The 23,109-nt window shown below is 41.9% G+C and overlaps 1 protein-coding gene across 3 annotated transcripts in view; it reads right to left on the bottom strand.

Annotated features, from left to right (window-relative positions):
• LOC137355466 (adenosine kinase-like) overlaps positions 1-22,797 on the bottom strand; it is a 240,118-nt gene extending 217,321 nt beyond the window's left edge. For 2 of the 3 annotated variants that reach the window (XM_068020615.1, XM_068020616.1), the window contains exon 1: positions 22,691-22,797. In XM_068020615.1, the coding sequence (XP_067876716.1) occupies positions 22,691-22,749 (59 nt within the window). In that variant the 5' untranslated portion in view covers positions 22,750-22,797. Of the gene's footprint in view, positions 1-4,922; positions 5,041-22,690 lie in introns of those variants that run through there. The other variant, XM_068020617.1, reaches the window with a different exon arrangement.
• Between the last annotated feature and the right edge of the window lie 312 nt (positions 22,798-23,109).

Genomic DNA, 23,109 nt, shown 5'->3' with positions numbered 1-23,109 from the left:
TCCCCTGCCTTCTCCCCGTAAAAATGCACATTTTTCCTTTTCATATAACAGTCAAATTCCCTTTTGACTGCTTCAGTTGAACCTACCTCCACCACATTCTCATGCAGTGCATTCCAGACTTTAACCACTCACTGTGGGAAAACGTTTTTCCTCATGTCACTTTTGCTTCTCTTACCAAATACTTTATATCTGTCCCCTCTCGTTCTTGATCCTTTCACGAGTGGGAACAGTTTCTCTCTATCTACTCTGTCCAGACCCCCCATGATTTTGAATACCTCTATCAAATTGCTTCTCAGTCTTCTCTTCTCCAAGGAAAACAGTCCTAACTTCTCCAATCTATCTTCATAACTGAAGTTCTTCATCCCTGGAAACATTCTCCTGAATCTTTTCTGTATTCTCTCCAATGCCCTCATGTCTTTCCTAAAGTGCAGCGCCCAGAACTGGATGTAATACTCCAGGTGAGGCTGAACTTGTGTCTTATACAAGTTCAACATAACTTCATTACTCTTGTATTCTATGCCCCTATTAATAAAGCCCAGGATACTGTATGCTTTATTAACCGCTCTCTCAACCTGTCCTGCCACCTTCAATGACTTATGCACATATACACCCAGGTCCCTCTGCTCCTGCACCTCCTTTAGAATTGTGTAGAATTTGCATACATGTATGGTAAAAAGGAGGATGAATTTGGTCGACAAACAGAAAACATTTTATTTCAAAATTAAGTCACTGCATTTCAGAAAGCAAGAGTGGGTTCTACTGCTCCGATGAAAAGTTAACCCAAAAACTGCATCAAGATGTAGTCATCATAATCTAATAAACTGATTAAATACAATAAAGCATGTAATTCAGAGAATTTGAAGCTCCTTTGCTGTTACCTATATAACACAATTATATTAGCAAAACCAGAGCACATACCCCAATTGACACACCTTGTGCAAATTAGACAACACAAGCAAAGGTAAAGCGAAATGAACGTAAAGAATCTCCACATTAGGAACTTGATTTTCTTACTTATATGGCAGTTTTACAGTATTAGCTTAACTCAGTTGGTTGTACCTTCATATGCAAGTGAAGTCCCACTACAGACTTTAACACACAATGTAGACTGAAGTTCCAGTACAGTTCTAAGTGCCCACTGTCAGAAGTGGTATCATCTGGAGGATCATCTGCCTACTCAGGGGGAGGCAAAAGATCTCCTGGAACAATTTACACAGCAAGAAGTTTTTTCCCTAACAACACATCAATGTGGATCCCAAAAATTGCTATCAGGTGGCATAAAACTCAGCCTTTCATCTTTAGGGCCATCATTGAGGCCAATACATACCCAACTATTCAAAGCCTCTCCACTACCTAGAAAAAAACATTTCAAAGTGTGTCATGGAATAATCTCTACTTGCCTGGACCGATGCAGCTGCAAAGAGAGAAAGAAAGTAAAAAGAAAGACAGGAGAGAGAGGAGAAAATGGGAGAGAGTAAAGAGACAGAGAATGAGAAAGATGGAAAGACAGCAAGAGAAAGGGAGAAAGATGGAAAAAGTAACAAAAAGGAGTGAAAGAAAGAGACAGAGAAAGGGGAAGAGACAAGAAAGAGAAAGCAAGAGGAGGAGAAAGAAGACAAAGAGAGAAGACAGAGTTAAGACAGAGAGAAAGAAAGATAAATAGTGGGCAAGAAAGAGAAAATATAGAAAGACAGAGAGAATGACATTCCATCTTCCACTCTACATTAACTTATGCTTACCCAGAACTCCGCCACCCATATTGTAAGATTTGTGCATAAATATACATGTAGGATTCCGATTTGGTTTAATCGCATATGATTAAGGTTTCTGCTTTCTTTTTAACTCACAGGCGGCCTGTGGATTTGTACTGTCGCTAAAAATAATGAAGCGGTTAAATTGTTCATTCACAGGATACTTTAGGATTTGATGTATCAGTGTACCAATTAGCTGACTGCCCTGTGAGTTGCAGGATGTTTGATTCGTGACGGTTTGGCTAAAATGTTGTCAAAACATTTTAAAACAATGGGCCCTAGCTGGTAAACAAGTTGGCATCTGATGTTTTGACAGGAACTACCTCATTTCTGGGGGTCTTGTTCACAATAACTTATCAGGACACAATGAATTATCAAGGACAGCACGCATGACTAGAGACCTATAAAGGTCTTGATCTTTCATTCATTATTTGTAGAGTGTCTAGAATGAAAGGTCTGATGAAGGTTACGTCTCTACTCAGAGGAAAAGTGAGATAATGCATGTTAGATAGTCCAAAGACTGCCAACACAATAAAAGGTTTAAGTTTCAAACCATAGTTGGCATCAGATTTGAATTCTCTTATAGTATCCAAACTCACATCAAGCCCTGTTCACCCATCACCCTGTGCTCATAGACCTACATTAGCTCACCATTAGGAGACGTATGCAAATGATCTCCGATAGATCAGCTGCTTCCCGAAAATGGAGTGCTGCATGGCACTTGGCAACTGCCTAATATAACAAATGAAATCAGGAGCTGACTTTGTTGGGAATTGCAATGCAGACCAATGTCCCATCCCTTCATGGTACAATGCATTAGGTCACTACTCAGTGCAGTCATTGAGCAAAGCACTGTCTGGGATTTGCCACTCACAGAAAAATTTACTATGAATTAACATTACCCCCTATTTCCCTCAGGACAATCCCTTGCCCTAGATGTTAATGTGCCATAAGTTGTCTGTAAAACTGAATCAGAATGGAACTCAGCAGGAATATGTGTCTACAACTTCAACATCCCCAACACTTAAAAGTGCAGAAATAAAAACAAGAAATGCTGGAAATACTCAGCAGGTCTGGCAACATCTGTGGAGACAGAAACAGAGTTAACGTTTCAGGTCAGTGACCCATCAGAACTGATGAAGGTTCACTGACCTGAAACATTAACTCCGCTTCTCTCTCCACAGATGCTGCCAGACCTGCTGACTATTTCCAGCATTTCTTCTTTCTATTTCAGATTTCTAGCAGCTGCAGTATTTTACTTCTATTTAAAATTGCAGTCCTGCTTCGAATGCAGAAACATTGCTTTTTTGAAAATATTTTATAAAATATAAACCAACTTATTTTCTGATGAACTACTATACACACTTAAAAGTATCGAGATTGCATATCACAATTACAAATATTGGCATTGGAGAATTATCGCAAAACACAGAAAACAGCTTAGCTGTCACTGACTGTCAGAACACTAAACACCAAGACAGCTCCACAGCAGGTGTTATTTTTAAAAAATGCAGATACATAGGAATAATTTAAATATGGCAATCTCATTTAAGGGTGCACAAAAATTGCTGCAAACCATTCAAGCTTCTCTGTTGCAGGACAAGACACCAACTGGCCTTTTAAAATAAAAAGACACAGTCATTCCCATATCCATTATTCTCCATGGATTTTTATTTTAGCTGACTGGCAGTGGAATCATGATGCTATTGTCCCCTGGCAACAAACAATACCAAATTCACAGTAATCCTTTAAATTAACCAAGAAATTATGCATCAAACTCCAATATGTGAATATTTAGTTAAACACTACTTTAAACAATTTTTTTTAAAGAATGAATTATTCCACTACAAATAATTCCCCGCTTTAAAAAAAGTTCTCAAAATCCACAACCTTCTAATGTGCTATTTAAAAAACGACAGAAATTTTCTAAACATGAAACTCAAGTATAATGGTTGATTGTTCAGATCTTTAAAATCATTTGGTTTTTTGACACTTGGCTTCAGGGATTTTTTTTCAAGCAATACCAGCCATACTAACGAATTTGAATATTTTCCCATGGTGATGTTTGGAAAGGAGCTGAGAGGAGTTCAAGAGCCCAATGGTGTGATCGAGTTAAATTAACAAAATACAGTTCAAAAGCAACTGCACCACACACTGGAGACACGATTGCTACAGCCTCCCCACAGGTTAAATTCCCAATTTCCCTGCCATCGTGAACAGGCGAGTGCCGTTTAGTAACCGTTGGTACTTCAAATCGTACACTCTTCAGTGTAACGACGTATGTCAACTCTTAAAAATCGGTTTCAAGCCGAAAGTGACGGCGCAAAGGTTGGATTTTAAATTTAGGAATCCACCAAATAACCAGATTAAAAAGCATAACATACTGCACGTGATATAACATGGTTTGGGGGCGGGGGGGAAAGAGAACGGGAACAGAAAATATACTTTGCAATAGCGAGTTAGGACAGCAAACTTTGTAGGCAGAAAAAAAGCCCAAGATAATGAGGACACAGTTTAACTTCTCCGGGACACATCTCTGTTGTGTGTCTAACTAAGTAATTTCGGCATTCGGATCCTGTTTTAAGCAAGCCATTAGAGTTTGGGGGACTTAACAATTATGTAGGAAAATTCTTTATGATTCAGCGTTGGTACAGAATGATTCCACCGTCCAAGTGAGGTGTCTGAACAACAAATACTGCAGAACTTGGAGATGCCATTTCCCCTGTGGAGTGATCGCATGAAGTTGCGAATTTGAAGAGCGCACAACGAAACCCAATCCCTCTTTCCACATGGAGCACAAGGGTAGCGTAGGGTGGTTGACACATGTAAAACCTGCAATGATTTCCATCACGATCTGTTACTGTCAGTACGTAAAGGGATCGTTCCTCTGTGCAACAGGTGCCTCAAGACATGCATCTCGAAAATGCCTGACACGAGACTGCGCATAAAATGCACGATCTATGGTTGCTGCAATATTAAATCAAATGTTTGTCTCCTACTTGCTATCTTCTCACCCACTAACTGCATTCATAGCGAATGACAGCGGCTGCAACTAAAAGCACTCAAAAAGGGTAAAAAGGCCACAAGACATAATAAACTCAAAAAATAAATGCAACATCGACTAAATTGGATACACTAAATCCGATCTGCATGCAATTAACAATTATTTACCTCAAGCACGTCATGATAGATCAGGTTGCTGGATGAGGTATAAAAACAGCCTGAATGAACAAACACACCTCACCGCCTATTTAGGATTCAGGCTCGTGTCTCATCAAACTGACATCCGTGAAATGTATCAAACTAACCTGGAACCGGAAACCCCGCCCCCGCCGCTGCCCATTCATCCTCAGCTTCCATTCACAACTTCGCAGGCTCACAAAAAAGCTCTGATTGACGGGGTCTGCGTCCAATCACTTCGTCCCTTAGCAATATTTTCCATTTGAGTTGCTTACGTCAGCGATTTTGCGGTGTGTGCAGCTTTTTAAAAAAACAAGCTTCTTGCAAGCATGATCGAATTAACGTTGCTTCATTTTCACAACATGGAAAACATCCAGGTGACAGAAACCGCTCCTAGCTCATTCAAATTGCTTAAAATTCTTAACTTCAGTTATCTCGCACTAGGTTATCCTGTGGCCTCTCAAACCATCGAATGGTAAATCTTTAACAACTTTCACACAAAGTGGACATACTTGCAGTCGAGAATATGGAAAATCTCCAGGGTATTTGGAGGGGCGGTTCTCTATAAGCACATGTACCAACCTGAAAATTAAAATAATCAGACCTCAGAGCAAAAACGGGTATGTAACAATGCAGTGGAACACATTAAAGAACCATTATGCCAGTGTTTCCAAAGTTCATCCAAATGCCCACAGGAATGTTTGAAAGTGAGCACAAGGATGAAAATATTCTTAATAATCTTGTGTAAATATTTATGTAGTGAAAAGCAACTAAACCTTATCCACCAAAAACATGTCAACGTCCTCTACTCTCCTGCTCCAGCATTCGGAAGGCACTTCTCGATTTGACAGTGAAAATCAGAGATTTACAAGGGAGCAAGTTTTGCTTTTCTTTAACGTTTTTGTTTTAAACCATAGTTAAAGGGAAGTTGATGATGCTAGCATAGTATAGAACAAAACATTAATACTCCAATTGTACTGTCACTCTTACACTGATGCAAAGGGGTGTTTGGGTGCATATCAACACAAGCGTGGTAGTTTGGGAAACTACCAAGCCTATTAAAGCACAGAAATGTCAGACCACTAAGGAGACCGAACATTGATTGGAGTTTGTACAAGAATATACACCATTAATATTACAGTGCTGCTTCTGAAGACACTAATGGTTTGTTTGAAAATAAAACATGCACAGATTTACTACTTCTGTGAAAATACTTACTTTCCACACATCACCTTTCCACTTTGTGCATCAACATTTGTAACATGCAGCTTGTGCATTAATTTATACTAGCTCTGTAAGCAATGTTGTAATAAAAATGAGGTGATGCACCGGGCTCGAGACATAGGGAGAACCAGGTTGAAAGTAGAAATGTAAAATGTTCAGTATGAGTTACTTGTAAAAGTCCAGTCTTTACTAACTTATTTTGTTTTAACTATTCTATACTAACATCTACAGGTGCAAGCTTTATAATGTCATCATACGTGCACACTTAAAAATTTATTTGGTTACTAAAGCTTCCGGCCCACCCCCCACAACCCCAACAAAGATGATCAGTAATGTTAATGAATGGCACCAATTTCTGCCACTGAACTCTGGGTACATATTAATTTAATAGGGCCTGGGTGAAAGGCCAGGGCCAGGATTTTACAAACACTCTTAACAATATTGGTATGTAATGAAAAAAATCAAACTTAAAAACATTAAACGTTTTCATAAATAAGCTCAGTATTAATAAGCTTCAGCTCCTACATTACCTCTGAAATATGTGGGGCACCTTTTCAAAAGAGAAGTGATTAGATACGGAAAGCCAAGACCAGGCCAAATAACACACATACAGGCCTCCACGAAGTAACATGTACGTTTGTGCCAATTTTCCATGCTTCTGAGTCAGACTTCAATACTTTCAGTGGGACAGAGCAGTCTTCAAATAAGCATTTTAATGAAGGCATTAAAAGACTCAAAGAGAATTCAATTGATATTGTACAACACCATGATTGAACCCATCTATACCTTTTACTTTCTTCTTCGATATCAGAAATCTAAGCTACTGAAGGACAAAACGATGAATTATTTTCAGAAATCACTAATTCATGGAGAAAATCTAGATATGAGCACCCTGCAGAATACTGTGATGTGACAGACAAGGTTTGATTTCTCAAACCATTTATTTAACATTGAAACCCCTATCAGCACCACCTAGTGTATCACAAGGATTACAGCAACATGGACCTTTTATTATGGGATTTTCCATTTTAAAAAACATTGATTTAAGACTTCTAAGTGGAACATGCAACACACAATTTAAGAATTAGACATTTTTGTTTATTCAAGTAGCTATATGTTTATTTACTGTTCAGAGACAGATTCCTTCCATTCCTCCAGTTACTCTCCCCATCTCTCTGGCACTTGATTCTGGTCTGGTTTGTGCCTACAGGCCCAGGTTTACGTGTCTGGGGCTGCTAGGCCCCCCTGCTTTCTCTTTAAACTTGATAAGCAATTGAACACATTGCCATTTTACCATCATCCCATACATTACGCTGATTAAAAATATGCAACCACATGACCTTGAACTGAGATCAACAAAATTGTATTAGGTAAAGGTATCAGGGGATTTGGAACAAAGACAGGTAAATGGAGTTTAGGTACAGATCAACCATGATCTAATTGAATTGCAGAACAGACTCAAGGAACTGAATGCCCTACTGTTCCTAAGTAACGGTTATTTTCCCCTGAACTGACCAGTACCCAATGATGCAAGCACATGTTTAGTTACGATGTGAAAGAAGCAAAATAGTTCATATATGGACCCAGTGGGAAGAAAAACCTCATTTATTTTCCAGGAATCAATCAAAAAATACTTATTCCATTACTCTGTGCATATCTCTTACAAACGTCTTTCCAAATCCTTTCAGCTGCCAGATGCACTGTGAGCACCACCATGGGAGAGGTGCCAGTCTAAATACAAAAGTCTCACATCAAGCACATGTCCACCAAAATTCAAAATTGTCTGAAGTATAAAAATGAAAGTGAAACATTGCATGATGGTTGCTCAGATCCTGCAAACCTAACCTCTTGAAAATAGCAGCTGCCAGTTTACAGAAACTTCTCCCAATTACTGTCTAATTGACCTCAAGATGTGCCGCTTGGAACAATTTCTCCAGATTCCACCAGAGCATTCATCTTAAAAGACAGGGCAGGCTAAACACAACTCCATATTAGCACATAAACATTGTAACTGTGATTCAGACCCACAACTGTCCACTGAACCCCAGACAACACCACACCTGCTCATACTATTAAATCAATGTATTTCTCTAAGTTACAAAGTGCACACAAAAACCCATTCTTGGTTCAACCAAATTAATTTCCTCTTCCTTGTTCCACCCACCTAGATATCAGTTATTAGAATGCTCACCATGATCTCAACCCTTCTTTTTACATAAATAAGAACAGGAGCAAACCAGTTAGGCCCTCATGCCTGTTCTGTTATTCAGCAAGATCATGGCTGATCTGTGACCTAATTCCACCTGCCTTTGTCCCATTTCCTTCAACGCCTTTGGTTTACAAAACTCTATCAATCCCAGATTTTAAATTAACAATTGATCTAGCATCAATTGCCATTTGCGAAAGAGAATTCCAAACTTCTACCACCCTTCCATATTTTCTGAGCAGGTCCCGTCCATTCCTGAACAACATACAAGCTTTGGCAACTCATAGGGATCCGGCTCTCATTGGCCCATTGCTTTCTTTCAATTCTTTCATAGTAGGTGTCTTCCCTGATCCCCCTGTTTATGGTCCTTCTATTCTTCAAATCCACTAACATTGTGTTCATTTGGTCCCCATCATCCTCATGCGGTGGGAACAAGCCCCAGTTCCTACTCCCAACATTTCCTGCTCCTAGAATCTGAGTGTTACAGAAGCACTTCCTCCTGTTTTACTTTATCTTCTATTTTACTTTTTCCACCCTTGGTGGTATCCAGCACTATGTGCCTTGACCCTTCATCATGGCAAATGAAAAAAAAATCTCCATTCATCCCATCTCTGTAAAGACCAGGAATGAATAAAGAGATAAGATCAAAACTGAAACTAAAGAAGAAGGCATACACTAAGTAGAGACAATAAGGGAAAGGATGACAAAAGGAAAGAGGTTAAAGAAAGAAGTTTTTAAAAATTAAGAGGAACTTCAAAATTAAATTATCAAGGAATATAAAAAGAAATAAAGTATTCTTATAGATACATAAATAACAAAAGACAAATCAGGATAGGCAGACAGCCACCAAGAGGTACACAAGATAAATTCTCAGGTAATGACAGCCAACTGGCAGAAATATTGAATACTTACTTTGACCAATCTTACTGAAGTCTTTGAAGATATAACAAAGAGTAAACAAGGGTAATGCAGTAGCAGATATAATATATTTGGATTTTCAACAGGCCTTCAATATAGTAAATATGTCACTAAAGTCAGAAAATGTGGAGTCAGGGGACAAGGAACAGAATCTATAGCAAGCTGGCTACTAAACAGAAAACAGTGAGCGGGGATTAAGGGTAACTACTCAGACTGGTAAAAGATGGGAAGCGGTATTCCACAGGGATAGGTGCTGGGACTATTATTGTTCACAACTTATGTTAATGTTTGGACTTGAGAATCAGAAATGCATTTTCAAAATTTGTGGACCCAAATGGGAAGTAAAGCGAATACTGAGGAAGAATGCAACAAAATATAAGACATTAATACACTTGCAAAATGGGCATGTAATTGACAAATTAATTTCAATATGCACAAGTGTGAGATGGCGCATTGTAATACCAAAAATAAAATGAAAAAAAACTTGATCATTCTTGTTTCATCTGCAGTAAGTATTGGGTTTTGAGTGGGATTTATGATCTTGTCTTGGCAAACTTCTGTTGCATGGCATATGCAATTTTTCTCCATTGAAATATATAGGCCACCAGCTGGCTACATGCATTCTAAAAATGTATCGCCCTAGAACTGACACCCACACTCTATATACTCCTCATGGAATGCATTTCTAAGAACTTAAGGGTTAAAATAAATACGAAAGCTCACACTTCTAATAGTGTACTAAAATGCAGCCATGTTTAAAAACTGTGTGTAGCATAATATTTCCACCCCATTATAAAGGCAGAATTATACATGTATTGTCATTCAAGAGTTTTGCATTTTTAATGAGTGAAAATACTATGCAGATAGATAGATCATGCTGCTGTACTATATAGATAGTTGATTGACTGGATTATTGATTTTGTACCTCAAAAGGAGAAAGTGAATCAAACCTCAATCAGTGAAAAAGATCAGGAAGTGAGTGCAGAATACTGGGCTGCCAATCATCACAAATGTTGTCAAGTTCTGAAGAGTGAAACTAAATCTTTAAGAAATGTGAGTTTACAGTAAGTTTCTTTGCCCAAGAAGCAAATAATGTCAGGCATCATCATCCCATATCTTCAAGTAATTTCTTTTCAATTCTCAGCTGAACTACTGGGTGGAGATTTTTTTTATCCCAGTTAGATCATTTTTAATTCAACAGTTATACAGAATTAGTGCAGCTCAAATAGTTGAACACTAAGGACATTCAATGTAATATAGTAGATTGCCTTTCATTAATCCCTCTATCGTTAAATATAATTCTGTAATTTGTATATAGGAACCCATGTTTTCCCAAAAAAAAAATCTATCATGCTATGCACCTTTAATACAGAGATACAGTTGGAATATTAAAGAACAAAAACTGAATTTACAAGGTACTGAGCTGAAATATCCATACGTAGATGTTTTGGGTGAGGAAACAAACATGGGCATTTGGTTTTGTTGTAACTTCTGTTCCCCTATTTTGATTGAGCCATGAACTAGTATTTGTACCACTGATGGTGTAAATGAGATTACAAAATTGCAGGCAAATATCCTCTAGAACAGGGTTCTCAACTAGGATCTGCAGCTCCCAAGGGGTCTGCCAAATCGGATTCAGAACTCTGGAACAAACATGGGTCTGACCAGAGCACCCAGAGAAGCCGGCTAGTAAACTAAAAATCAATTACTGAGGCAAAGTGACTGTTGCACCCACAGATGGCAGTCTTGATCCCTGCAGTTTTACGAAGTCGGCCTCGATAAGTTTCAAGGACCAGCCACCGGCTTGCCAGTGGCCAACCAGGTTAGTTGCAGTATCATTGGGTGACCCTTCGGCCTGGCTAGCCAAGATGACCCAGCCAAGTCGGTCATTTGTGGACCCACCAAGTTATCAGGCAGAAAGCAGTCTTTCGCTTTACTACTGTCATTCAGCCAAGCAAAGGCATACCCAGACAGGCTCAGTATTGTCCTCCCAAGCACAGCAAGCTCTTTCACCTGCCACTGACCTAGAGGAGCCCCGATGATCCAATCCAAAGTTATTACTGGAAAACCAGCCCCTGGTATACCCAGCCCAGTAGTGGAGTCAGTGTTCTACCCTCTTCTCTCGCTTAATCAGGGCCAGTGCAGCAAAATAGTATTGCCAGCAACAGTGCTTTCCAATTAGCCACTCCTGGAGGAAATCAGGCTCAGAACTCCAGAACAAAACGAGTCAGACCACAGCCATATAAATCAGGTGAAGTCCATAACAGGAAATCATTAGCCATAGGGCGGCACAGTGGTTAGCACCGCAGCCTCACAACTCCAGCAACCCGGGTTCAATTCTGGGTACTGCCTGTGTGGAGTTTGCAAGTTCTCCCTGTGTCTGCGTGGGTTTCCTCCCACAGCCAAAAGGACTTGCAGGTTGATAGGTGAATTGGCCATTATAAATTGTCCCTAGTATATGTAGGTGGTAGGGGAGTATAAGGACAGGTGAGGATGTGGTAGGAATATGGGATTAGTGTAGGATTAGTATAAATAGGTGGTTAATGGTCAGCACAGACTCGGTGGGCTGAAGGGCCTGTTTCAGTGCTGTATCTCTAAATCAACACTAAAAAATCAAATCAAATAATTCCAGGCTCCAGCCTGCAGAGGGCAGCACTCTTCAGGAGGGCACTTGCTTAGCATTTCTCACTTCAGAAAGTGCCTGAAAATTATTTTTGGCTTTTTGTTAACCATGTCCCCCTTTAACTGATTTCTGCGTGTTGCCGTTTACCATTTCTCCACTTTTTGGTAAACCATTTCCCATTTTGGACTTGGTCTTTGCAAGTATTTTTCCATTTTTAGTAAATGATTTCCCACTGTATATTAATTTTTGCACCTTTTAGTTTACTATTTCTCTGTTTTCCAGTTACCCATTTCCCCTTTTCAGACTTTTTCTTTGAACATTATCTTTGATTAGCCATTTCTCTTTTCAGACTTAGTCTCTGCATGCATTTTTTGACCTTTTGGTTAATCATTTCACACTTCTTACTCATTTTTGTTGAAGATAGCTCCATATTTTGACAAAATGGTTGCTCTGCACCAGCATCAAGTTTCACATCAAGTAAGTCAAACAAAAATATGTTTAATTGTATAGATAAATTTTATACAGAAAAAAAATACTTGTGCTTGGTTACAGGGGCTTTATAACAGGGGTGGCCTCGGAAGAACAGTTGAGACCCCCTTGTTCTATAAATTAGGGAAGAAAGAATTTATTGTAGGATGCTTTTTAATCAACTAAAGGTTCCAAACCTAGAACACAATGTGGAGACCATATCAAATGTTTTTGGTTGTACATTATTAATTTACTTTCAAACATTCTTCTCCTTCAATTCCACTCACTTCTTCCAAATAAGTGTTGCTATGGGTACCCGTATGGGTCCTATTTTTGCCTGTCCTTTTGTGGGGTATCGAACATTCCTTGTCCCAGTCCTACTCAGGCCCCCTCCCCCAACTCTTCTTCCAGTACATTGATGATTGTATCTGTGCCATTTCCTGCTCTCACCCCGAACTGGAAAACCTCACCAACTTTGCTTCCAATTTCCACCCTTCTCTCACCTTCACATGGTCTACCTCCGACACATCCCTTCCCTTCCTCAACTTCTCTGTCTCCATCTTTGGGGATAGACTGTCCACTAGTATTTATTATATGCCCACCGACTCCCACAGCTACGTCGACTACACTTCCTCACACTCTGCCTCCTGTAAGCACTCCATTCCATTGTCCCAGTTTCTCCGTCTCTCCCGCATCTGTTCTGATGAGCAATCTTCCACAACACCGCCTACGATATGTCTTCCTTTTTCCTCAACCCAAAATTCCCCCCCACTGTGGTTGACAGGGCCCTCGACCGTGTGCGACCCATTTCCCGCACTTCTGCCCTCACCCATTCCCCTCCCTCCCAGAACGGCGTCAAGGTTCCCCCTAGTCCTCACTTTCCACCCCACCAGCTTCCACATCTAAAGGACCATCCTCCGCCATCTCCAGCATGATGCCACACCAAATACATCTTCCCCGCCCCTGTCAGCATTCCGAAGGGACCGTTCCCTCCACAACATCCTGGTCCACTCCTCCATCAACTCCGACTCCTCATCCCCTTCCCACGGGACCTTTCCATGCAATCGCAGGTGTTGTAATACCTGCCCTTTTACCTCCTCTCTCACCATCCAAGGCCCCAAACACTCCTTCCAGGTAAAGCAGTGATTTACTTGTACTTCTTTCAATACAGTATACTGTATTCAATGCTCACAATACAGTCCTCCTCTACATTGGGGAGACCAAACGCAGATTGGGTGACCGCTTTGCAAAACACCTCCACTCGGTCTGCAAGCATGATCCCAAGCTTCCGGTTGCTTGCCATTTTAATTCACCACCTTGTTCTCATGCCCACATTTCTGTCCTCGGCCTGCTGCAGTGTTCCAGTGAAGCTCAACACAAGCTTGAGGAACAGGACATCATTTTCCAATTAGGCACTCTACAGAATTTGGGACTCAATATTGAGTTCAACAATTTCAGACCATGAGCCCCATTATGTTTTATTTATTAATTTAATTTTTTTTTTAAAATTTCCTTTCTAACCATGTTCTAGTCTTAAACTTGGTTTACATGTTTTTGCTTTCGTACAGAGTTGTTCATTATTCTGCCATTAGTACTCTCTTTGGACTTATGCTTTGCCTTTCACTATAACTATTTAGGCTCAGCATAGCGGGAAAAGTCTTCGCTCGAGACGTTATAAACAGGCTCCAGAAGCTAGCAGAGCGTGTTTACTCTGAGGCACAGTGTGGCTTTCGAGCAGAGAGATCCACCATTGACATGCTGGTCACCCTTCGCCAGCTACAGGAGAAATGACGCGAACAAAAGATGCCCCTCTACGTTGTTTTCATTGATCTCACCAAAGCCTTTGACCTTGTCAGCAGACGTGGTCTCTTCAGACTACTAACAAAGATCGGATGTCCACCAACGCTACTAGGTATTATCACCTCATTCCATGACAATATGAAAGGCACAATTCAGCATAGCGGTGCCTCACCAGACCCCTTTCCTATCCTGAGTGGTGTGAAACAGAGCTGTGTTCTCGCACCTACACTGTTTGGGATCTTCTTCTCCCTGCTGCTCTCACATGCGTTCAAGTCTTCAGAAGAAGGAATTTTCCTCCACACAAGATCAGATGGCAGGTTGTTTCAATCTTGCCCATTTAAGAGCAAAGACCGAAGTACAGAAGGTCCTAATCAGGGAACTCCTCTTTGCTCACGATGCTGCCTTAACATCACACACAGAAGAGTGTCTGCAGAGACTCATCGACAGGATTGCGGTTGCCTGCAACGAATTTGGCCTAACCATCAACCTCAAGAAAACGAACAGCATGGGACAGGAGGTCAGAAACGCTCCATCCATCAAGATCGGCGACCACACACTGGAAGTGGTTCAAGAGTTCACCTACCTAGGCTCAACTATCACCAGTAACCTGTCTCTCGATGCAGAAATCAACAAGGAAAGGCATCCGCTGCTATGTCCAGACTGGCCAAGAGAGTGTGGGAAAATGGCACACTGACACGGAACACAAAAAGTCCAAGTGTATCAAGCCTGTGTCCTCAGTACCTTGCTCTACGGCAGCAAGGCCTGGACAACGTACGTCAGCCAAGAGCGACGTCTCAATTCATTCCATCTTCGCTGCCTCCGGACAATCCTTGTCATCAGATGGCAGGACCGTATCTCCAACGCAGAAGTCCTCGAGGCGGCCAACATCCCCAGCATATACACCCTACTGAGCCAGCGGCACTTGAGATGGCTTGGCCATGTGAGCCGCATGGAAGATGGCAGGATTCCCAAGGACACATTGTACAGCGAGCTCGTCACTGGCATCAGTTCCACCGGCCGTCCATGTCTCTGCTTTAAAGACAACTGCAAACACGACATGAATTGAAAAAAGTACATTAATCTGTGCTTCACCTGAAAGGAGTGTTTGGGGCCTTGGATAGTGAGGAGAGAGGAGGCAAATGGGCAGTTGTTACACCTCCTGCGATTGCATAGGAAGATGCCGTGGGAAGGGGATGAGGTGGTGAGGGTAATGGAGGAATAGACGAGGGTGTCGTGGAGGGAACGATCCCTTCAGAATGCTGACAGGGGAAAGGAGGGGAAGATGCCTTTGGTAGTGGCATCACGCTGGATGTGGCAGAAATGACGGAGGACAATCCTTTGGATGTGGAGGCTGGTGGGGTGGAAAGTGAGGACAAGGGGAACCCTGTCGCGGTTTTGGGAGGGAGGGGAAGGGGTGAGGGTAGAGGTGCAGGAAATGGGCTGGACACAGTTGAGGGCCCTGCCAACCACAGTGGGGGGAAATCCTCGGTTGAGGAAAAAGGAAAACATATCAGAAGCAATGTCGTGGAAGGTAGCATCATCAGAGCAGATGCGTCGGAGACGGAGAAACTGGGAGAATGGAATGGAGTCCTTGCAGGAGGCAGGGTGTGAAGAACTGTAGTCGATATAGCTGTGGGAGTCGGTGGGCTTATAATGACTATTAGTAGACAGCCTATCCCCAGAGATGGGGATATTATAATAGAGAAACTACAATTGCCCACCATGTCCCTGCTAATTTACCAGGCATTCTGCTACTCAGCATCATCCTATCACCCCTACTGGAAATGAGAGCAGGAAGTGCCGGAAATACTCAGCAGGTTTGGCAGCATCTGTGTAGGGAGAAACAGAGTTAGCGTTTCAGGTCTGTATTATGTTAGGGAGATTCAAGGGGTTCAGAGTAAACATGTTCCCACAAAGAAAAAGGGTGAGACGGCCAAATCTAGAGCCCCATGGATGTCAAGGAACCTACAGGGCAAGATAAGGCAGAAAAGGAAAGCTTATGTCCAACACCAAGAACCCAATACTACAGAAAGCTGAGAGGAGTATAGAAAGTGGAGGGGTGAAATCAAAAAGGAAATTAGGAAAGCGAAGAGAGGGCATGAAAGAATACTGGCAAGCAAAATCAAGGTGAGCCCAAAGATGTTTTGAAAGTACATTAAGAGTAAGAGGATAACTAAGAAAGAGTAGGGCCTATAAAAGACCAAAAAGGTAACCTATGTGTAGGAGAAGATACTGGTATGGTTCTTAATGAATACTTTGCGTCTGTCTTCACAAAAGAGGGGGTTGATGCAGATATTGTAGTTAAGGAGGAAGAGTGTGAAGTATTTGATGTGATAAACATAGGGAGAGAGGAAGTATTAATGGGATTAGCATCCTTGAAAATTGATAAATCACCAGGCCAGATGAAATGTATCCTAGGCTATTAAAAAGAGGGAGAGGGGAAATAGCATAAGGTCTGACCATCATTTTCCAGTCCTCGCTGTACGCAGGTGTGGTGCCAGAGGATTGGAGAATTGCTAACGTTGTACCTCTGTTTAAAAAGGGAGCGAAGGATAGAACAAATATATGCCGATCAGTCTAACCTCAATAGTGGGAAAAGTATTGGAATCAATTCTGAGAGACAGGATAAGCTGTCACTTAGAAAGGCACAGGTTAATCAAGGATAGCCAGCATAGATTTAAGGGAAGATCTGGTTTGACCAACTTGATCGAATTTTTTTAAGTAACAAGGAAGATAGATGAGGGTAGTGCAGTCGATGTGGTCTACATGGATATTAGCAAGGCTTTTGACAAAGTCCCACAAGGCAGACTGGTTAAAAAAATAAAATCCCATGGGATTCAGGGAAACACAGCAAGGTGAATACAAAATTGGCCCAGTGGCAGAAAACAAAGGGTAATTGTTGACGGCTGTTTTAGTGACTGGAGGGCTGTTTCCAGTGACGTTCCGCAGGGCTCAGTACTGGATCCCCTGCTTTTTGTGGCGTATATTAACGGTTTGGACGTAAATGTAGGGGGCATGATTAAGAAGTTTGCGGACGACACAAAAATTGGCTGTGTGGTAGATAGCGAGGAGGATAGCTCTGGCTGCAGCAAGATATTGATGGTCTGGTCAGATGAGCAGTCAAGTGGCAAATGGAATTCAACTTGGAGAAGTGTGAGGTGATGCATTTGGGGAGGTCAAACAAGGCAAAGGTAAAGGAATACACGATTAATGGGAAAATACTGAGAAGTGTAGAGGAAGTAAGAGACCTTGGAGTGAATGTCCACAGATCCCTGAAGGTAGGACAGGTCGATAAGGTGGTTAAGGCGGCATATGGCCTTTCCTTTATTAGCCGAGGTATAGAATAGAAGAGCAGGGAGGTTATGCTGGAACTGTACAGCTCATTGATTAGGCCATAACTTGAGTACTGTGTGCAGTTCTGGTCATCTCATTACAGAAAGGATGCAATTGCACTAGAGAGGGTACAGAGGAGATTTACGAGGATGTTGTCAGGACTGGAAAATTGCAGCTATGAGGAAAGATTGGATAGGCTGGGGTTGTTCTCCTTGGAACAGAGAAGGCTGAGGGGAGATTTGATTGAGATGTACAAAATTGATAGGGGCCTGGATAGAGAGGTGAAGGGTCTATTCAACTTAGCAGAGAGGTCCGTGACAAGTGGGCATAGATTTAAAGTGATGGTTGAAAAATTAGATGGGAGATGAGAAAAAAATTTCACCCAAAGGGTGGTGATGGTCTGGAACTCACTGCCTGAAAGGGTAGTTGAGGCAGAAACCATCAACTTATTCAAAAGGAGTCTGGATATGCACCTCAAGTGCCGTAAACTGCAGGGCTATGGACCAAATGCTGGAAGGTGGGATTAGAATAGGTAGATCATTTTTTGGCCGGCACAGACACGATAGGCCAAGTGGCCTCTTTCTGTGCCTTAAACCTTCTATGATTGTATTCTACGGTTTTGAAATCTTGCTGCCATATTTTATGCATCATATTTATGTACCCTCACAGTTGAAAACATTTTTCACACAATAATTTAATTTATAAGACACTATTAGAAGTGCACACTCTTTTCCTGGATTCCACCAGAGTTCGAATTCTTGAAAACCATGTCGCGTTTTTGAGTTTGTGATAAGGCATGATTCCCAGAAACCACATGACCCTAATTCCTGTAAAACATGGGGTCCCTTATTTCTAGAGAACAAAGGGACTGTGTATTGGATGGTACTGCTCCAGCTGTCTGTCACTTTAAGAAACTAATAAGAAAGTGATCACTGCACCTGAGACCAAATAAAAGAACTGGGAAGGGTCATTTGGTTAAGGGTGTAAACCTCCAGAAAAGGGTTAAAAATCCATGTGGTAGCAGCCTTTGGCACACAGATTTACTGGAGAAGAGGAAAGAAAAAGTAGTAAGAGGAGGCCAGAACTAGCATTGCTCTGTGTCCAAGTGCTGCAGGAAGTAAAGACTATGTGCGACTTGTAAACTATCGCCTGGTTGTTAAGTATAATTTTGTTATTTAATAAATCCTCTAATTTGTTATGTTGAAACTATTGTTAGCAATTGTTTTGTCTTGTTTCAGGAATCCAAAGAAAGCCCAGAAGAATGGCGGTGCAGTGGTTAGCACCGCAGCCTCACAGCTCCAGCGACCCGGGTTCAATTCTGGGTACTGCCTGTGTGGAGTTTGCAAGTTCTCCCTGTGTCTGCGTGGGTTTCCTCCGGGTGCTCCGGTTTCCTCCCACATGCCAAAGACTTGCAGGTTGATCGGTAAATTGGCCATTATAAATTTCCCCTAGTATAGGTAGGTGGTAGGGGAATATAGGGACAGGTGGGGATGTGGTAGGAATATGGAATTAGTGTAGGATTAGTATAAATGGGTGGTTGATGGTCGGCACAGACTCGGTGGGCCGAAGGGCCTGTTTCAGTGCTGTATCTCTAAACTAAACTTTTACACAGCCAACTCCTTGCCATTACATGTGGGGTGGCCAGTCACATCATATCAATTACATCTTTTATCACTCACCAACCACATCCCACTTCTGCACCCCAACCCTTCCTCCTTCTGCATCCATCCCTGGAAAAACTAAACCCCAATTCACTTACAACTGCAAGTTCTCCTTTAAATCTGCTGTCATCACTCCTCTCCTCAAAAAGCTAACCCTCGACCCTACCTTCTTTGCAAACTATTGTCCCATCTCCAACCTCCTTCTCTTCTTCAAAGTCCTTGAACATGTCACCTGCCAAATCCAGTCCCACCTTTTCCAGAACTCCATGTCTGAATCACTCCAATCAGTTTCCGTTCCTCCCATAGTACTGAAACAGCTCTCCTCAAAGTCACAAATGACATCCTATGTGACTGTGACAAAGAAAAAGTTTTCCTTCTCGTTGTGCTCAACCTAACTGCAGCCTTTGACACTGTTGACCACACCATCCTTCTCCAACGTCTCTCCACAGTTATTCAGCCGGGTGGTACTGCTCTCACCTGGTTCCATTTTTATCTAATTGTAGCCATAGAATCACTTGCAATGGCTTCTCTTCCTGCTCCTGCACCATTTCCTCTTGTGTCCCCCAAGGATATATCCTTGGCTCCCTCCTACTTCTCATCTACCTGCTGTCCCTCGGGAACATCTGAAAGCACAGCGTTAGTTTTCACATGTATACTGATGACACCCAGCTCTATCCCACCACCACCTCTCTTGACTATTGCTAAATTATCAGACTGCTTATCTGACATCCAATGTGGAAATTTCCTCCAATTAAATATTGAGAAGACTGAAGCCATTGTTTTCGGTCCCCAAACTCCATTCCCTAGCAACCGACTCCATCCCTCACCCTGGCAATGTAAACCAGTCTGTTCGCAATGTTGGTGTCACATTTGACCCCAAGGTGAGCTTCTGACCTCATATCCGCACCATCACTAAGATTACTTATTTCCACCTTTGTAACTTCACCTGTCTCAGCTCATCTACTGCTGAAACCCTTATCCAGGCCTTTGTTACCTTTAGACTTGACAATTCCAATGCACCCCTGGCTGGTGTCCCACATTCTACCCACCATAAACTGTCATCCAAAACTCTGCTGCCCATGTCTTAATCACAAAAATTCCCATTCACCTATCACCCCCGTGCTCGCTGACCAACATTGGCTCCTGGTCAAGCAATGTCTTCATTTTAAATCTCATCCTTGTTTACAAATCCCTCCAGGTCTCTGTAATCTCCTCCAGCCCACAACCCTCTGAGCCATCTGCACTCCTCTAATTCTGGCCTCTTGAGCATTCCCAATTTTAAAAGCTCCACCATTTGTGGCCACACTTTCAGTTGCTTAAGCCCAACCTCTGGAATACTCTCTCTACACCTTTCCTCCTTTAAGACATTCCGTAAAACCTACCTATTTAACCTAGCTTTTGGTTACCTGACCCGATATCTCATGTGGCTCTGTGTCATTTTGTTTTATAATTCTGTGAAGCGCCTTGGGATGTTTTATTACATTAAAGGCGCTATATAAATACAACTTGTTGTAGTCAAACAATCTGCCAATGCCCACTGTCTAAGCTCACACAAGAAAGACCACTTAACTTAAGCAGTAAAGGACTTTAAGTGACCATGGAACCATATCATTAGCAGGAATCACAGCACAAGTACAAATGAGGCTCTCTTTAGCCCAATCATCTAGGAAAACCCAGTTTAAGTATCCAACTGTGTCTTAAACCTTCCAATGCCTTTGCCCACACAAACCTACCTAGAAGTCCATTCTATGTGTAACTCACTCTTTGCATGACAAACTACCTGAAACTTATCCTAAATTTGTCTACCATTGAACCTGTGACCCTTTGTCATACTTTCACAACACAGCTTGAAGACAGGTTCTGTATCAACCTTTTCTATACCATTTCATATCTTATAGCCACTTAAATATCTTGTATGTGATCTCAAACCTCCCCTTTTAAGACTGAAAAACCCAAGTTTCACATACAGTAATTCAACCTCTGATCCTACGGTTCCAGTGCTTTAATCTTTCCCTTGTGTCTTAGTCAACAAATTGAACACAGTATTTAGTGCGTTGTCAGAACAGACTGCTGTACAATGTCAGTGACATTCTCCATCAATGTCTTTGGGAAAGGAGCAAGCATTAAACAAAATGAGAAAATACATAAATACAACAAATAAAATATGCAGAGAAACCTTGGTGTGATAGAAATTGTGTTTCCAATGATCAGATTTAACAACTAAGACAATGATCTTATTTTAGTAACATTGATAAAATCCCATATAAACACAACCAAAAAACAAACTAAGTGGCAGAGTCAGTTAAGATTATTTTCATTTCTTATAGGATTATAAGTTCTTACATTGTTGCAAGTTGTTATCTCAGCTCATGATATTCTGTTCAGGTTAGCAAATCAACTAATTCCCTGGACCCACCCAACCCATGCAGTACTACAACTGAAAATGATCATTTCCTTCATTAATATCCAATTTTACTCGGTATTTTGTAACACTAAAAATAACTAAGTTCCAATAAATCACCAATTTATTGAAAGCTTACATGAAAAACATAACAAATCAAAAACAAAAACTCAAATATAAAACACATCAGGATAGGGGGAGATCACAAGTCAATAACTTAAGGTAGGCTCATTAATTCTGTATAATCCACCAACGTATTCAACGTGTATCCTCTGCGGTAAGTGGTGAATCCGAATAAAATTACTTTTGTGGACCTCTCAATTCACTTATGTCAAGTGATAATTCTGATTATGGAACAAGTAAAGTATTCTTCTGGGAGGACGCGGGCATTTAATTTGATTAGTTTGTAACGTTCGTCTGTCAACAGTCTAATTTTCCCAAGAGCAATAGTGACAAGACGCAATTACTTCTGAGCTGGGCGGTTTTCAATTACTATTCACCGACTAGTCAAGTTTCACAAACTGCATATTCGACAAACGTGAAAATGTGTTTAAAAGCACAGAGTATTTTACTGAATTTTCAAACTGTTTTTACGTTCGCGTTATTTTTATGCTTTGGAAGTTGAAAGTGGTTTGGATTTTTGTTCCATGACCTTGAATGGAGCGAGGGAGACGACTCGAAGTTAAATATGAAGTCTAACCAACGTGGGCAGGTTTCCAATCAACCTGATAGTTACCCGAAAGCAAGCTATAAAAATCCACGAGCTCTGGGCAACACATTAAACAAACCCAAAGCAAAATCATCTTTCTCAAAGGAAACCGCCTTTCCATAAAATTAAAATGCAAAGTAAAAATGCGAACGTGGCTCTAAATTTACAGCTGAAGCACGTATTGGTACACTCATTTTAAACATTTCTTTCTCACTATGTGAAACGTTTGGCGCACTTGCTTCCTCGTGAATGAAGACAACCTTTAAACATCCACTGGGGAGAGAAAGGAGGGTTGGGTTAAACAAGTATCAGTGATCGTTTAAATTCAAGCAACAGTCACCATTTAAATATTAACACCCAAAATGTTGGCCATTTTCTTTCCTTTAGGAGGGGGGCAATTGCTATTTTTTTTTTACCTGAGGGGATTGTGTTGCAGTTTGATTTTTTTCGCCGGCTGAGGTCCGTCCGCTGCCATCGCTTCGCAACTGACTCGGCCGGGGGAGAGGGCGGAGCCATGGAGAGCGCGCGGGGTCCTGGAGCGAGGTGAGGTGGGGCGGGGCCTTGGAGTGGCGGGGGGAGGGGCGGGGCCATGGAAGGAAGGCGTGCGGCCTTGGAGTGGCGAGGGGAGGGGCAAGGCCTTGGAGTGGCGGGGGAGGGGGGGCGGGGCCTTGGAGTGGCGAGGGGAGGGGAGGGGCGGGGCCTTGGAGGGGCGGGGCCATGGAAGGAAGGCGCGCGGCCTTGGAGCGAAGGGGCGGGGCCTTGGAGGGAAGGCGCGCGGCGGGGAGGTGCGGGGCCTTGGAGTGGCGGGGGGAGGGGCGGGACCTTGGAGTGGCGG

Source organism: Heterodontus francisci, chromosome 42 (genome assembly GCF_036365525.1).
Source record: "Heterodontus francisci isolate sHetFra1 chromosome 42, sHetFra1.hap1, whole genome shotgun sequence".
NCBI classification, from domain to species: domain Eukaryota; kingdom Metazoa; phylum Chordata; class Chondrichthyes; order Heterodontiformes; family Heterodontidae; genus Heterodontus; species Heterodontus francisci.
The sequence above is the reverse complement of the archived record's forward strand: the minus strand, read 5'-3'. Positions and strand labels throughout refer to the sequence as shown.